Source organism: Acomys minous (assembly GCF_964271855.1).
Source record: "Acomys minous genome assembly, chromosome: 10".
Classification (NCBI taxonomy): Eukaryota; Metazoa; Chordata; class Mammalia; order Rodentia; family Muridae; genus Acomys; species Acomys minous.
This window is the reverse complement of record NC_140491.1, coordinates 32,213,348-32,229,879: the sequence shown is the minus strand read 5'-3', so window position 1 is coordinate 32,229,879 and position 16,532 is coordinate 32,213,348. Positions and strand designations below refer to the sequence as shown.

Here is a 16,532-nt window from a genome sequence, read left to right as displayed (position 1 = left end):
AGGCCTGAATGTGCCACCATCCCTCTGAAGGATCTCTCTGCGCCTGTGGTTGAATCCGTGTGACCACTCTTGCTTCTCTTGACTGTGCACCTGCCACATACCTCCCACCCCTTGTTAGGTGCTGGGGTTAAGCTGTCACATGCAACAAGATGGTCTCCCCTCCCCAGGCTCACAGTTTGAAATGAAAAGCTGGCCTTTGTGCATGGTGAGGAGTCTGTTAGGCCCTGCGTGGCGTCACAAGGGCCTTTGACCCAGTGTGCTGTGTTGTCCTGCTCAGGCTGCTGCCACAAATCACCCTTAGGCCCCAAAGCTCGAATGCTGAAATGCTTGGGAAATGCTGGAATTTTCGGCTCATCTTGCCAGTGGTTTATCTTACAGGTGGCCTAACTCAGAGGTGTTCCCTCTGGTCATGCCCTCAGTCCTGTCTTGACAGTGAGCTTTCTCTCTTTCTCCCTTCTTCCCCTGTCTTTTCCTTTTGTCTTTCCCTCTCACCACTCCCATTTGGGTTAGGATGCTACACTTAAAAAATGGTCCTAGCCATATTGGTAACAGATTTCATCAGATGCAGCCATGTTAGCTGGAGGACCTCGGCACATGAGTACCAGGGAATCACTCTTGAGCCCATGACACTGTCCAGAGGAAGTCATACTCCTACTGCTAAAACATGAGCACACGTTACCACAGCAGCAAGGAAGAAGATGGGGGCCACTTGTGGTATGTGCAGAGAGCCCCGGGGAAGAAAGAGCAGGGTATGTGTGGAGAAACTGTAACCTGAGAGCTCTTGTGTCTTTGAGTGAGATTTGTTCTGTCAGAAAGATGGGACAAATCCTGCTACGGATCCAAGGTGACCCAGTGGGGAGAGGTGGCCTCTAGTGGATTCCAAGCATTCTAAAGGGTCTGTGGCAGTGTCGGCAGGAAGATTGGGGGTGGGGTATTTAATCAAGGCCAGATAAAGAGGTACATGGGACTCTGAGTGGACAAGGTTCCTGAGTGGCCAATCTAGGCGGAGTGCAGCTAATGCTGCCATGGGGGTGACGTCATGCTGTCTATGTGAAAGACTCTAGAGATTTTTAAAATAAATCTCAGTGTTTTAGTTGTTGCATTTGAAACATTTTGTTGAGTTCCCACTGCCCAAGTCTTGTTGTTTTCATCCTCAGGGACAGGGCGGGAAGACGTTCCTCACTGAAGCCCACTGTGGTTGGAAATGCGGCCAGGTGAAATGACTTGGGAGGTCGGCGGCCTCTCATGTCTGCCCTTTTCTCCTTCACAGATTATGACTCCGAGGCCATGAGCAGTTCCTATGAGTCATATGATGAAGAAGAGGAGGATGGAAAAGGGAAGAAAACCAGGCACCAGTGGCCCTCAGAGGAGGCCTCCATGGACCTGGTGAAAGACGCCAAGATCTGTGCCTTCCTGCTGCGCAAGAAACGCTTTGGCCAGTGGACCAAGCTGCTCTGCGTCATCAAGGACACCAAGCTGCTGGTAAGAGGCCCTGTGGGGCTGCACCACCCTTGGCAGTCTGAAGTACAGGATGGCAGCTGGTACATGCAGATGCTACCAGGACCTTGTTGAGAGCCAGGGTCCCTGCCCGGCCCAGCCAGGCTGGCACGATTTCAGGGATGGCTCACGGCTCCCCACACCCAAATCCTTCTACCCCGCTGGGCCTGTGGCTTGTGTCAGTGGAAACGAGCAGTGTTGAAACTTGCCAGAAACTGCAAGATAGACTTTCTCATTTGTAGTGAGTCAGTAAATTCCTCCCAGCCAGGTCACTGCGGAGGCCTGGAGCCTGTGGGGGGCCCTAGGGGAGGGGAGAGGGTAAGGACATTCTTTTGGGAAGCCAGAAGCTTTCCAAGTGTTTTTTTGTTTTGTTTTGTTTTGTTTTGTTTTGTTTTGTTGTTTAGGTAGAACAGGAAGGTGGGTTCAGTCCAGTAGCAGTGTGTAGAGGAGTCTGAGCTCGGGGCCACACATGCTGTCCCCTTGGAGGCTCTAAGAAGGAGAAGCAGCCTTGGCGACTGCATTCTTGCCCCACCCCCTCTTCCGTTAGAAACCATGGCTGGTCACTGGGTCAGGAGCTTTACTGTATGTTTTTTGCCTTTTGTCTTCCAAATTAACCCCAGGAAACAATTACTCAAAAGTGAGTCAGTAAAGCAGAAAATCTGAGTTTCTGTTTCCTCACATTTAGTGGAGCAGATAACACTGTGAGAGAGGCCGTGGTCCCCAGTGAATTATGGGTATCTTACTTGCGTAGGCTCTTAGGACATTGGATGTACTTCATTTTTTGTTCAGCCTTTTAAAACAAAGTGCATATTTTTTCCACATGTGTGGCCTGAATTTCTTCCAAATACAGAATATGCCAAAAATGATGCCATTGGGGATTTTAAAGCATGAAAAATATTAACATAGCCCTTATTTATAATCTGATGCAATAGCTGCAAGATGGCAATATGCTATATAAAATGTTTTTTAAAATGCATTTGAGTCTCCTGTAAAAGAGCAGCTTGTTTCCCAATGCAGGCAGCCTTGGGGCTGATACAGAGTCAGCAGTTTGGGGCCCAGGTCCCTCGTCCCTTTCCCACACCCATTTGTTCTCTCCCCTGCTTTTTTTTCTGCAGTTTAACCTCTGAGATCCCTCTCTCTGTCCTATGATGGTAATGGCTTCCATAGAGACGAGCTTAATTGTTGAAAAATAAATAGAAAATGAGGGTAACACTATGCAAGGCAAAATGCAAGATGAAACTTGGTAGCTCAGGTTAGCCTCAGACTCTTGATGTAGTTCAGGCTAGATTTGAGCTCTCAATCCTCCCTCGTCCATCTCCTGAATGACGGCATTATAGGTAAGAGCTACCACATTTGGCTCAAAGTAGTGGCTTTGTTGTTGCTGCTGATGCCAGGCATGGTGGTGGTGCTGCTGGTGCTGGTGGTGCTGGTGGCAGTAGTGTGTGTGTGTGTGTGTGTGTGTGTGTGTCTGTGTATGTGTGTATTACTTTCCTTCAGAAATAACCCATGAGTCAACTACTCAGATGAGAAAATGCATGCTTTTTCTTCTTTGAGCATCTTGCCTGGCCTCCCGTGGTTATCAGTGCTACCTACTTTATTGACCCCATACCTAGGCCTTTATTTCCATGCCGAGGCAATTCTGCACCCACCCAGACACTGCCTCCCCCCACCCCCACCCCCGACTGAGAGTACCACTTCTCTAGCTGATGGGTAGCACTGGGAGAATTGCCTTCATTGAAGGAACCCTGAAGTCAACTCACCTTTCTTCCCCAGGGTGCCTGAATCTAGTGCTGAGAGAGTCAAGGTCAGTCAGTCAGCCTCATGGGCAGATCCAGGGGGCCTTCCAGCTCCAGAGCCTGTGGGCTCCCTATGTTTTTCACTTAAGCTGAGTTCTGCCTGCTCTCCCTTTCTCCGGCTCTTAGTGCCAGTCTTGGAAGAGTCCTGTTTGGAGGCAGCCCAGCCTTGCCTCTCCCAGGATCTCCAGACAGTACGGGAGTCACAGATGGTTGTGAACCAACTGAGGTGGGTGCTGAGGACGGTTCTCTACAAGAGCGGTGTGCGTTCTTAAGTGCTGAGCCATCTCTCCAGCTCCAAGCATCTTCATTAGTACACTGTCTGCCCACAGTAGGTCTACACACTTCCATCAGATCTAATTGTCCTTTTATATATCTCATATTCACATAAAGGTAGGTGTAATTTTATGAAGATGCTCCAGTGGAACACAGGCTTGATTAGTGTCTTCTCAGTCATGTCCTGGGCACTCCATAGACTTCAGCTGAACACACCTGTGTGTGCCAGATGTAGGAGAGTGAATAGGCAGCAGACTCTGGAATCGTCACATCTGTTAGCTGGCTGCTAAGCCATCCCCTCTGTCCCAACACCTCCTGAAGCCTGGCCAGCACTGCAGGCTGTTTCTGGTGGCATGTCCTCAAGGCATTAATTAGTCTGTTGTGTTCCATGCAGTGCTATAAAAGTTCCAAGGACCAGCAGCCTCAGATGGAGCTGCCCCTGCAAGGCTGCAGCATCACGTACATCCCGAGGGACAGCAAGAAGAAGAAACACGAGCTGAAGATCACCCAGCAAGGCACAGACCCTCTGGTTCTCGCAGTCCAGAGCAAGGAGCAGGCTGAGCAGTGGCTGAAGGTAGGCCATCTGCCTTGGCTCCGAGCCGCCTTCACTTCCAGACCTCTTCCTGGTGCCCTCGTTCATTTGACTCATAATTCATCGAAAGCCTGGATAGATAGATTAATCCAGCAGTTTTGTCTTTTTTAATAAATTAAGTTACATTTTAATTTTGCCCCCCCATACATACATGCACCTGCGCGCGCGCGCGCGCGCGCACACACACACACACACACACACATGCATACACACCTGGCATGGCAGGCATGTGGAGATCAGAGGACAACTTGTGAAAACTGATTTTTTAAAAATGTGTTTACCTTCATGTGATGTGCATTGGCATTTTTGTTTTGTTTGCCTGCATACATGTCTGTGTGAGTGTCAAATCTCTCATGTGTGAGCTGCCGTTGGAGTGCTGAGATTTGAACTCAGGTCCCCTAGAAGAGCAGTCAAGGACCTTAACTGCTAAGGCATCTCCAGCAGAAAACTGATTCTTTATCCCCCACCCACTGTGCGGCTCTCCAGGATCAAACCTAAGTAGTTAGGCTTGGTAGTGAATGCTTTTTTCCCACTGAGCCTTCCCTTTGTTAGTGCTGCTTGTTTGGAAGGTTGGTTGTGAGTCTCAGCCTTGAACAGGAAACTCTCCCTCCAGCCTTGTCTTATTTTTGACAGTGAACACTCATTGGTAGAATCTCCACTCACCTAACTCCCCTGTGCAGGAAGCTGTCTGTCCCAAGAGGCTGTCCATCTGTCTTCTTGTTTTTTTTTTTTTTTTTTTTTTCAATATTGCTTTGACCCAACCTCCATCCCCGGAAACACTATTTCAATGGGAGGTCTTCTACTTCGTCTGCGGGCAGGGTGTGTGGGGGGGGCAGGGGGGTACTCTGCCACTGTCTTGTAATTTTGCTTTTTCCGCTCAGGCGGCCCTGCTGAGATGCCCCAACTGGGGTGGCTTAAACAGCAGCAATTACTTCTGAGCTCTGGAGGCTGGAAAGTGTAGTCAAGGTGCCTGCGCATTTGGTCTCTGGTGAGAATGTGCTCATGTGGTATCTGTGATGCAGGCGCCAATGGGCATTAATTTCAACCACGAGGCCTCCACTCCATCACCCACCACAGCCCAAACGCTGTGCCTCAATAGTGATGCTGTATTGGCGCTTAGGGGTCCAGAGTTTTAAGCCCTAGAATTTCTACTGTTTCTTTTTCAATCTAGAAATGTCTCGTTTACAGTTTTAGATTTCTCTTAAAATGCTGGTCTGGCTTTTACCTCTGGATGACATGGGCATGGTGGCTCTGACCCTGGTTTTTGCTGGAGCTTGGAACCCCCTTATCTGTTGTGTCTGTTCTATCCCCTTGCTGGTCATGGTGTTTGGAAAGGAAATACATTGAGATAACTCTTATAGCAATATTGGGCATAGATCACATAACCCTAACCCTCTCCTTTACAACAAATACAATCCCATGGTTCCTTTGGGTTTGCACGCTCCATGGCCCTTGGAAGAGATTCCGTAACCACAGCTGCTCCTCCTGCCTTTAGGAAGAAGCTGTGCGCATCTAATTATCTTCCCAAGGTTTGAGTTCTTCACGGCCTGTGGTGAGGACAGGGCTGCAAGGCGGTGCTCTCTTCTTGGGCATCTATGATCGTGTTGCTTGTGACATGCAGTTTATGGGCCACTTTTTCTCACCATTGTAACCAAATAACCTGATGAAAGTGACCTAAGGAAGGAAAGAAGGGCTCACAGTTTGAAGTTACCATCCGTCACATCATGGTGGCGAAAGCGTGGTGACAGGCGTCCGGTGTGTCCGTAGGCAGGAAGCAGAGCCAAGTGTGGGTGTTCAACTTTCTTTCTCCTGTGTATTCAGCCAGGCCTTCAGCCCACTCTAGAGGGTGAGTCTTCCCTCTTCAGCTAACCCTCTCTGGAAAAATCCCCAAGCACACATGCCCAAACCAGGCAAGGGGACAGCAAAGATGCACTATCTCACACCGTAACCCAGGAACAGTGCACCTCCACTCCCTGTGGCTCCCAGGAGCACACAGTCAGACTCCAGGCCCATGATGAGGCTTTGTCAGCTGTCCTGGGAATCACACAGAGGTGGCCTGTTTCACTCTGTCAGCAGTGCCTGTGGCTTGCCTGAAATTTGTGACACTGAGGTTGAGGAGAGCTCCTCCCCCCCCCCCCCCAGGTTTCCCCTTTTGCAAGCCTCAGGCTCAGGAATGTCTCTTGAGAGTTTGTGTAGCCTTCCAGGCCGAGAGCTTCACAATGCTGCAGGCCAGGAGCGCCAGAGCCTTCAGGGTTTACAGAGGCTCCTCCATCTCATTGACTCATGTTGCATCTGCATGCGTGCATGCATGTGTACGCATGTGTGTGTGCACATGTGTGTGTATGAGAGAGAGACAGAGACAGAGACCAGAGAGAGACAGAGACAGAGACAGAGACAGAGACAGAGACAGAGACAGAGACAGAGACAGAGACGCTTGCAACATGTGCACGTGGAGGCCGCAGAGGACAAGCCCAGACCCCATTCCCCAGGCACCCTCCGCTTTTCTTTTCTGCGACAGGGCCTCCCACTTGTAACTGGCCCGGAACTCACAGAGCCGGTTAGCCTGGCTGGCCAGTGAGCCCCAGGGATTCACTTCACTGCCTCCCCAGCTCTGGAGTCATAAGCACACAGTGCTGCACCCAGCTTTTGTTAATGTGGGTCCTCACACTCCTCACCACAGGTGCTCATGGTCTCCTAATCTCCTGCCACTACAGCGGTTTCATCTGAGGTCACGTGCTGCAAGGACCTTCAGGGACCCATCAGGGTCGGCTTTCTGCTTTGACTGGAGCTTTGCTCTTGTTTGAATGATGGGCAGCTGGCACTTTTCTCTTATCCTCCATCCTGTGATTTTTTTTGTAACTTTCTTTTTTTTTTTAATTTGATTTTTGAGACAAGGTGTCTACGTGCAGCCCTGGCTGTCTTGGACTCACCTTGTAGACCAAACTGGCCTCAAATTCACAGAATTGCCTGTCTCTGCCTCCCTAGTGCTGGGATTAAAGGCATATGCCACCATTCCCGGCAACTAAAGTGTTTTTTTTAATTTTTATTTTTAAAAAAACTTTTAATTGATTTTTTTTGTGAATTTCACATCATGCACCCTAATTCTGCTCATCTCCCACTCCCTCCCCTCCTACAATCTTAGCTGGTCCATCCCCTAAAGGAGAAAGAACAGTTGTGGAGTAAGCAACTTCCCTGGTGACTGTTTCTTTCTCTGGGTTCCTCTCCTGGCTGGCTGGATACTTTCCATGATGGGTGCCCTCTGTTCCCTAAGGAAAGCCGGGTGAGATGCCCTGGTCCTTGTTTGGTCCCGCTCGCCCTCTGTTCTGCAGTGTTAGGTCCTCAGCACGCCAAGCGCTAACTGCTTCACATCTGACATGACATCACCCTGAGTCCTCGAGCATCTGGCTAACAGACCAGCGAAGCAATGTGCTTCCAAGATGCTGATGGAGTGAAATAACCTCACATCCAACTTACAAACTGAGCTACTTACAAACTGAGGCACTTAGCTAATTATAGCGTGATGACTCCACTCATGAATGGCAGTTAATTGGAAGAATTTTAATTTTAGTGTATTTCTTACAAGGGAAATAAATAATACAAGGCGGAAAATCTTTTTTTTTTCTGAGGAGTTTGAATTGATTACTCTATTTAATGTTTGCGTTGTTATTTCTTCAGTACCAGCACACAAGAAGCCCTAGAAATGAGAATCGAATGATTGAGTGTCACTCAGGCCTAGTGAGGTGTCTGTATTACCTCCTCAAATGCAGGGAACATTGTGGAAGAGGGGTGAGGAGACTGCAAGATGGAGAGGGAGGATGGAGGGGCTCACAAAGCTGTGTGGCTCCTAGAGGATTTGTAGTTAAGATCTCCCAGGGGGGAGGCTGCGATGCCCCATGCATTTTCTGAGGATCTATGGGCAGTTAATGGTTACCCAAGGAGAAAGGGGCATTTTTCTCTAGTGGTGTACCACTGATACCACGCCTGTGCTCTTGTATTACTTATGTTTCTGGTGCCAACTCGGATGAAAATCATTAGGTCTCAAGAAAAAACAGACATGGAAGTAGAAGGGGCAAGTTAGGAAATGAGTGGGCAGCAGGAGAGGGAGAGAGGCAGCAGGGGGAGAGAGGGAGAGGAGGCTGCAGGGGGAGAGAGGGAGAGGAGGCAGCAGGGGGAGAGAGGGAGAGGAGGCAGCAGGGGGAGAGAGGGAGAGGAGGCAGCAGGGGGAGAGAGGGAGAGGAGGCAGCAGGGGGAGAGAGGGAGAGGAGGCAGCAGGGGGAGAGAGGGAGAGGAGGCAGCAGGGGGAGAGAGGGAGAGGAGGCTGCAGGGGGAGAGAGGGAGAGGAGGCAGCAGGGGGAGAGAGGGAGAGGAGGCAGCAGGGGGAGAGAGGGAGAGGAGGCAGCAGGGGGAGAGAGGGAGAGGAGGCAGCAGGGGGAGAGAGGGAGAGGAGGCAGCAGGGGGAGAGAGGGAGAGGAGGCTGCAGGGGGAGAGAGTGAGAGGAGGCAGCAGGGGGAGAGGAGGCAGCAGGGTGAGTATGGCAAAAATTAGATGCATGAGTGACAGCTCACTAAGAAATCTATTGTGCATAATTAACATTAACATATGCTAATAAAACAATGAAAGCTGGTTACAAAAGGGTTTCAGTCATAGGTTCATAGCTGCCATAGCCTAGCAGAGCCCAAGATAGTTTAGTTTCTTCCGAGTCCACAGCTGGATCAGTTACCTTATCAGATGTTGGGGGGATGGTCTGATGTATTTTGGTGCTAATTAGTGCTTACTGTCTCTGAGACCAACCTTTTACTTAATAAAAAGCCATCCCACCTTGGGCAGGACAAAGGAGATAGGTGGGGTTAGGAGAGAGAGGGATTCTGGGAAGAAGAAGAACCGCCACCAGGAGAGAGGAGAGAGAGCTGAGGGGAAGAGAGGAAGGCCGCCATGGGTTAGCTGGAGGAGAAGCACATGGCCGGCGTGGGTGGAGAATCCAGCCCAGGTGAAGAACATGAACAAATATATGGGATTATGGACGGGAGGTAGCTTGATTAAAGGGATTAGAAGCAGATGGCATGGGATTGAGGCAGGGATCCCATGCCTGCCCCACTGTGGGAGGTAGATTAGAAGATTGAGATCTGCCTGCCCCAGGTTAACTAAGGCTATTTTAAAATATAACAAGTGTCTGTGTCTTGACTGATTACTAGCCGGGCCTACAGATAATACAGATGATTTTAAAAAACAATAATCAGAACCATGATTTTAATGATGGTGGTTATGGTGGTGGTGGTGGTGGTGGTGGTGGTGCGCGTGCGTGCGTGCGTGCGTGCGTGCGTGCGTGCGTGCGTGTGTGTGTGTGTGTGTGTGTTCATATGCTGTGGTGTTCATGTGGAAGGTCAGAGGACAGCAGTCATTTCTGTTCTTCCACGATGGGATTCTGGGATTAAACCCAGCTTGTCAGACTTGTGCAGCGTGTCCCTTTACCTGCTGATCCACGGAGCTGGTGGAAGTTTCCATGGGATTCTGGGATTAAACCAAGTTTGTCAGGCTTGTGCAGCGGGTCCCTTTTACCTGCTGAACCACGGAGCTGGTGGAAGTTTTAAAAAACAAGATTCTGAAAAATTCAGAATGGTTGGGAACCTAAAGGTCTGTATAGTTTTTTGTTTGTTTGCAGTTTTCTCTTTTTCTAAGGTCCCAAATGCTGCCCTATGCCGATAGGAGCGGCATGCCTCCCTGCTTAGCTTGCTCTTCTCAGGGAACTTCTGTTTTAGTGTCTAGAACTCCTTCCTGATTCTCCTGCCAAGAAGGAGATGACGGGAAGCAGAGTTGGGTCTGTACCGGGTCTCTTCATCCGTGCTCAGATGTGAGCCTCCGTCCTGCGTCATTTCCTCTTACGTCAAAGACGTCTGTGTTTTGGGTCTCTTCATTCACGCTCAGATGTGAGCCTCCATCCTGTGACACTTCCTCTTACATCAGAGAAGTTGGTGTTTTGTCTTGTTTATATGGGAGGGGCTGGAACGATGGCTCAGTGGTTAAGCACACATGCTGCTCTTGCGAGTTCAGATGGAGGCACTTATGCGAGAGGACGCACCGCTGCCTGTAACTCCAGCTCCAGGGGGATACGACACCTGTGGCCTCCACGGCCATCTGCCCTCCTGTGCATGCACACACACTGCATACACAATGCACACAATTAAACATAAAGTAAGGGTTTTTTTAGTCAAGCAGGAACAATTTGAAATTCCACTTCCTATAGTGCAGGCCTTCTGGAAATGGGCTTCCAGGTAGTGTGTATGCCACCATCTTCCTCTGCTCCCTGAGAAGCCAGCCCTGTCCACAGCCGTTGTTCCCAGGTTTGGTGTCACTGTCACTGCAAAGCCTAAAGCGGCTTTCTTCTTAGGCTTTCAGCAGGTGACCCTGTGGTATTGGTGTGAAGGGAAGCCTTCCTGGTCTTTGTCTATCCTCTGTGTTTCATTGGCTTGGAAGCAGTTGGGCCAGCTCGTCACCTCTGGCTGCGGCTCCTCAGTGCCTGCCTCCCGTGTCGGAAGCGTCTGGCCCAGCGTGCCATCATACTCACTTCCATCTTGGACTCGAGTTTCCGTTCTGTCACTTTCCCATTTTTCTCTATTATCATGTCTGTCTGAAACTCCATCTGGCTGTGTCACCCTCCACTGCATTGGCTGTTTCAGCATAGCTGTCATAGCTGATTTAGTGTCTGGTCATTCCGGTACTAGGGTCATCTCTAGATTTGTTTCTGATGTTGCCCCAGGAGTCTGCATAGGCTTTGGAATATGTGGAAGGAAACCGCAGAGAGGTCCTCTGTCATTTCTCCAGAGCCAGATGTGTCCCTGACAGCTCCCCTTTTTTGGGCACTATAGACTTGTGGCCATGTTGCTTTGTTTCACACTGCTCTTGCCTTCAGAACGAGTGCTGGGTTTTCGCAGGGGCACGGCAGGGGACTGGAGAGCTGGCAGCAGGCCTGAGGTCTCTCATGCGCTTTGGACAAGTGGCCAGCTTTCTGGAGCAGCCTGCAGGTCTTTTTAGATCTAGCCTGCCAGACTCTCTGCCTTAGGCTCAGCCTCAGCTTGTGACTTTGGTGTTCCTTTGATCCTGGAAGCCGGAACCTTCCTGATGCTCACTGGCGTCTGAACTTCCTTGGCAAAGCAGATAGCTTCACTGAATGATGTGCCCTACATCTCAGGACTCTGGCTACTTCCTTCCGGCCTGCCTTTCCTCTTTATCCTCTCAGGAGAGATGGGAGGCCTGAGGGTGAGAACTGGCTCCTGCAAGCCCTTGGTCACCTACATTTGGTTGGGCCACCATCACCACCACCACCTATTCCAGCCAGGAGGAGCCATTTTCCTCCAAGGCCCCTTCATCTGTAGGGTTTCCTTCACTGTGGCTTCTCAGCATGCCCATGCTCAGATGACTTTGAAAAGTGCTATGACTGTGTTTTTGGTTTGAGGTTTTTCGGTTTCTCTAGCTTGTTTTGTGTTGTCAGGGCAAGGGTGGTGGTTGGTTTTATATGCTGTTCTGTGTGGTACTGATGAAATACTGTGTGTCCTCTTCATTGTCTCGGCAGAATTTCTTGGTTTTTGTCAGTTATGTAATAAATAAACTTTTGGATCAGCTGATTTCTTTTTACAATATGACTTACTTTCCATTTTATTTGTTTATTATTTTAGTTTTTAAAATTATTCCTCTTCCTCCTCCTCCTCTTCCTTCTTCTTCTTCTTCTTCTTCTTCTTCTTCTTCTTCTTCTTCTTCTTCTTCTTCTTCTTCTTCTTCAAATACAATGTCTTAGCAAGTAACCCTGGGGCCCCAGGAACATACCTTAGGATCCAAGGCTTCTTTCTACCTGGGCATTGAGTCCATGGCCTCCCAGTGGGTAGGGGCACTCGCCCACTGAGTGAGCTTGTCACTGTGAGTTCCTATGGAAATGCTTTTCCATTGTCATTTTATAAACCAAGGCAAGTATCTCACCACCCAAGCCTGCTGTTATCAAGGCTCGTTCAAGGTTTATGACCCAGGCGTAGACATTTAGAAATAGTTAACAGGACAATTATAAATCCTTCAGTCAGAACTGACTTGCCTTTGCAAAGTAGGATAAGCACACGGCAGCATTTGAGCAGCATGCGACACTGTTCACCCTTCTGCAGGAAGCCTGAGCAGACCATGTGTCCTGTCTGCCTGTTGCAGCCATCATCCACAGCCCTTGCCAGAAGTGTGTGTGTGTGTGTGTGTGTGTGTCTGTGTGTGTATGTACGTGCATGTGCATGTCTATCCACATGAATGTCCATGTGTGTACAGAAGTTGCAGACACGAGCTTCTGTGCAGAGGTCAAACACAAGACATGAGCCAGCGTTCCCAGAAGCTGAATGATCAGGTTTCCATAAAAATGTGCAGAGCCTGTGTTTTTGGGGTGGAGGGCTTGAGTTAAAAGCAAACAAAAATACCACAGAGTATTTTGCTGTGTGGAGGAGTTGTGCTTTTCCAATTCAAGTCCCATTCTTATAAGTACACTTTGACCTTCTCATACCACCCTTTACCTGGACATATACTTAAAAGGTCACCAAGCACCTTGAATGGCAGGGCCTTCGTTTTTCATTTTGCAATGGACCTTGCAGGGGCTTTTGGGAGATGCCCAAAGGACAGTGAAGCAGTGAAGCAGCCTCACTGGTGGGAACCCCATGAGAAAAAGACCAGCTGTGTTCACCTTCCCTTAGGGTGCTTTCTCTGTGGCCTGACCAGGTTGGTCTTGAGACTAGGTAAAGACAGTCTTACAAGGCCAAGCTGCCTCCTGTGCACTTGGGCTGGCCCAGGGGGATGTCTAGGTCTCTCTGGGTTGCTGCATGCCCATCCCTGCACTGAGAGACACGTGGTTCGGTTCCCCGGGGGACCTGAGTTCTAGGTGAGAGAGAAATGAGTCATGGGAGAAGCAGGTATGACATTGAATATTGTGAGTGTGTGAGGTGGACCCATGGGAGCCTGGGAAGAGTTGTCACAAGCCAGCTCTGGTGGCCAAGTAGCATCTTCCTCCTCCAGAAAGCATGGCCTGGTCTGGAAAAAAGAGGTTGAGGTGTGAAGATGCCAGTTGTCTTCTTTCTCTATACTTTTGTTATTTTTGACATCAGGGTAAAGGACTAGTGGACTTTTCCATATGGCTTTTACTTAATGCAGTCTCTTTTATTTTTTTATTTTTTAAAAAATTTATTTATTGCATACACAATGTTCTGCCTCCATATACACCTGCACATCAGAAGAGGGCATCAGATCACATTATAGATGGTTGTGAGCCACCATGTGGTTGCTGGGAATTGAACTCAGGACCCCTGGAAGAGCAGACAGTGCTCTTAACCGCTAAGCCATCTCTCCAGCCCCCAGTGCAGTCTCTTTTCTTTCCATGTTTTTTTTTTTAATTGGTTCAATTAAAAAAATTATAGAAAATATCAGGTCCAGTTTGTATTAATTTCATGTTTTCCCTTTTAATAAGACCTTCAGATGTTCTCACTGCTGGCCATAGGCACGCATACCTTTAATGGCACACACCTCTGCACTTAGAAGGCAGAGGCAAGTGCGTCTCTGTGAGTTCGAGGCCAGCTTGGTCTACATAGTAAGTTTGGGGACAGCCAGAGCTACATAGTGAGGCCCTGTCTCAAAACAAAACAGAAAATTGTTGCTATGAGCGACAGATGCTGTGAGCTTGTTCTCATGCACCAATACCTGGTTGCCTCTGGGCAGATGTTAAAGTATCCAGACCTTAGGGGGCGTGTCAGCTACTGTGACAAAGTTCCTGTTTGAAACACTTTGAAGGAGGGCAAGTTTGCCATGGTTCATTCCATGGTTAGGTGGCCCCATTGCTCTCAGGCTTATGGCAGGGTCAAAGGTCACAGCAGAAGCCAGTGGTGGAAGAAGCTCCTTTTGCTTTGGTACAGTTAGGAAGAGAGTAGTGGGTAGAGGGAAGGGTCACAACAGCCCCTTCAAGTTAGTGACCCAGTTTCCTCCTACTAGGCGCCACCTCCTAAGGTTTCACCATTCCCTAATCAAGTCCTAGGTGATGACCAAGCTTCAGCAGATGGCCTCTGGAGACATTTAAGACTCAGCCTGTATGGAGCAGGTGGCTGGAGCAGGATGCCTGGAAGAGGGAGATGAGGCTGCTTTCTGGAGGATGAGCTGTGCTGAGTCAAGAGAATGCATGTGTCCTGAGGGGACAGCACACAGAGTGACACAGGCACATAAACTTACACAGACAGACACACATACGTAGACAGGAAAACACAGAGTCAGAGCAGCACACTTACAAAGACAGACAGACAGACAGACAGACAGACAGACACACACACACACACACAGACAGAGAGAGAGAGAGAGAGAGAGAGAGAGAGAGAGAGAGAGAGAGGAGAGAGCCTTACAGACAGACAGAAACACATATGTGTACAAAGACAGGCAGACACACACATAGCCATCCATCCATCCAGACACACATACACATGCATACACAGATAGGCAGACACATATGCATATGTACAGCACCTGCCTCCGCCAGGGCTGGCAGGAATAGGTGAAACCATGCTACCACAAGGTTCTCCCATGGGCAGGGAAAAACAAAGACAACGGAGGACAATAAAGCTTTTCCAGACCACACCTTTGCAGCCACTGTCTGGAGGGCAGGCTTTGGTGAGAATGAAAAACTCATCAAATTCAGGGGTTGTTTGTGTAATTGTAGCCAAACTTCCTTAGTTAAAGCTACAATTACAGGCTGAGGTTACTGGGGGTCTGGTACAGGAGAAGTGCTGGCTGGGATGCTTCTCGGAGGCTGCCCACCACAGGGGTGCCCACCACAGCCTTTCCCAGTACCATTGGGTGCTGCTTTGTGGGAGTTAGCTAAAGAGAGTAAGGCTTTGTAAGAGGTTCAGCATTGCTCAGATGGTGAGTGGAGGAGCAGGACTTGAACAAGGGAGCTCAGAACTTTCCCCTTCCAGTCTATTCCTTCCCCAGAGAAAGGACAGTCTTGTCCATAGTGCAAATGCTCTTGTTACTTGAAGATTTAGTTAGTGCCTGCGGCAGGAGAAGAAAGGAGAACCTGAGGACTTAGCATTAGTAGGAGTGAGGGAGGTTGATCTTTCTCCCTCTTGCTGTCTGGGGAAGGCAAGGTTTCAGGGTGTGGAGTGTCCCCCTCACACAGGCTTTTACCTCAGAATTTGTGGAAGGAATGCCTTGCAGCAAGGTTTTCGAGCCTTGTAGGCTCTTCCCATCTCTGTGTGCATTGTTATTTTCCCTTGGGAAAGCTGAGTGGCAAAGTGGCTGGAACAGGCCCAAGTTCTGCTGAGCCTTGGGTCAAATCTGGTTCATAGATTCTTAGCTGCTGTGTCCTATACACAAAGGGCATGGATGCTCTTCTCTGAGGTCTGCGCTCCCCTGATCCTGCTGCCTTTCCAAACCTCCCCATGCCGAAGCTGCTTTTCAGCACAAATTTGGAAGACCAGAAACATCTAGAACATAACATTTGTGTTCTTTGGAGAAGGAGGTGGTGGCTCAGGCTCAAAACGGTTCATTATTCTGCCAAGGTGAAAGGCAGGCAGCAGAGGCCTGGCTGTGGAGTCCCTCTCTCCTCGTGCTGCAGTCCTTCCATCTCTCCTTTAAAAATTTTATTTATTTATTTATTATGTATACAGTGTTCTGTCTGCCTGTGTTTCTGGACACCAGAAGAGGGCACCAGATCTCATTACAGGTGGTTGTGAGCCACCATGTGGTTGCTGGGAATTGAACTTGGGACCTTTGGAAGATCAGCCAGTGCTCTTAACCTCTGAGCCATCTCTCCAGCCCCCATCTCTCCTTTCACTGACCAAGTTTAGTCTCCTTCCCAGACCCGAGGGGGTCATGCAACTGAGCTCCTACACCTGCCATCCATACCCTATGGTTGTCCTCTCCTCTTCAGACACTCAGCACTCTGGGGTTTCCTTAAACACTTGCCACCTACTGCAGGGCCTTTGAATACCTGTCCCCTCTGCCTAGAAGCCTTTCTGTCAGTTGCCATGGCCAGATTTGTGTGGCACTCAGCTCACAGCCTGGGACAGCACCCACTCCTCTTGTTCTACTGTAGCTGACACCTTTCTGTGAAAGGACCATGCTTTATTCTTGTAGCTCTTCCATTTGTCAGCCATCATCTTTCTAAAAAAAATATTTTGATTTTTAATTATGTGTATGTGTATTTGGATGCAAGCACTTGAGGAGGCCAAAAGAGGGAGCCAAATCCCCTGCAGCTGTAATTACAGGTCATTGTGAGCCACCGTCCTGGTGCAGGGAACCAAACTAAGGTCCTCTTCAGGAGCAGTACATATTCCTTAACTGCCGAGAACCTCTCCAGTCCCTCGGTCTTTTGATAACCG

The 16,532-nt window shown here is 49.2% G+C and overlaps 1 protein-coding gene across 4 annotated transcripts in view; it reads left to right on the top strand.

Annotated features, from left to right (window-relative positions):
- Positions 1-16,532, top strand: part of AFAP1 (actin filament associated protein 1) — a 115,400-nt gene that overhangs the window by 53,369 nt on the left and 45,499 nt on the right. For all 4 annotated transcript variants that reach the window (XM_084797467.1, XM_084797468.1, XM_084797466.1 and 1 more), the window contains 2 exons: positions 1,271-1,482; positions 3,961-4,140. In XM_084797467.1, the coding sequence (XP_084653593.1) occupies positions 1,271-1,482; positions 3,961-4,140 (392 nt within the window). The remainder of the gene's footprint in view (positions 1-1,270; positions 1,483-3,960; positions 4,141-16,532) is intronic.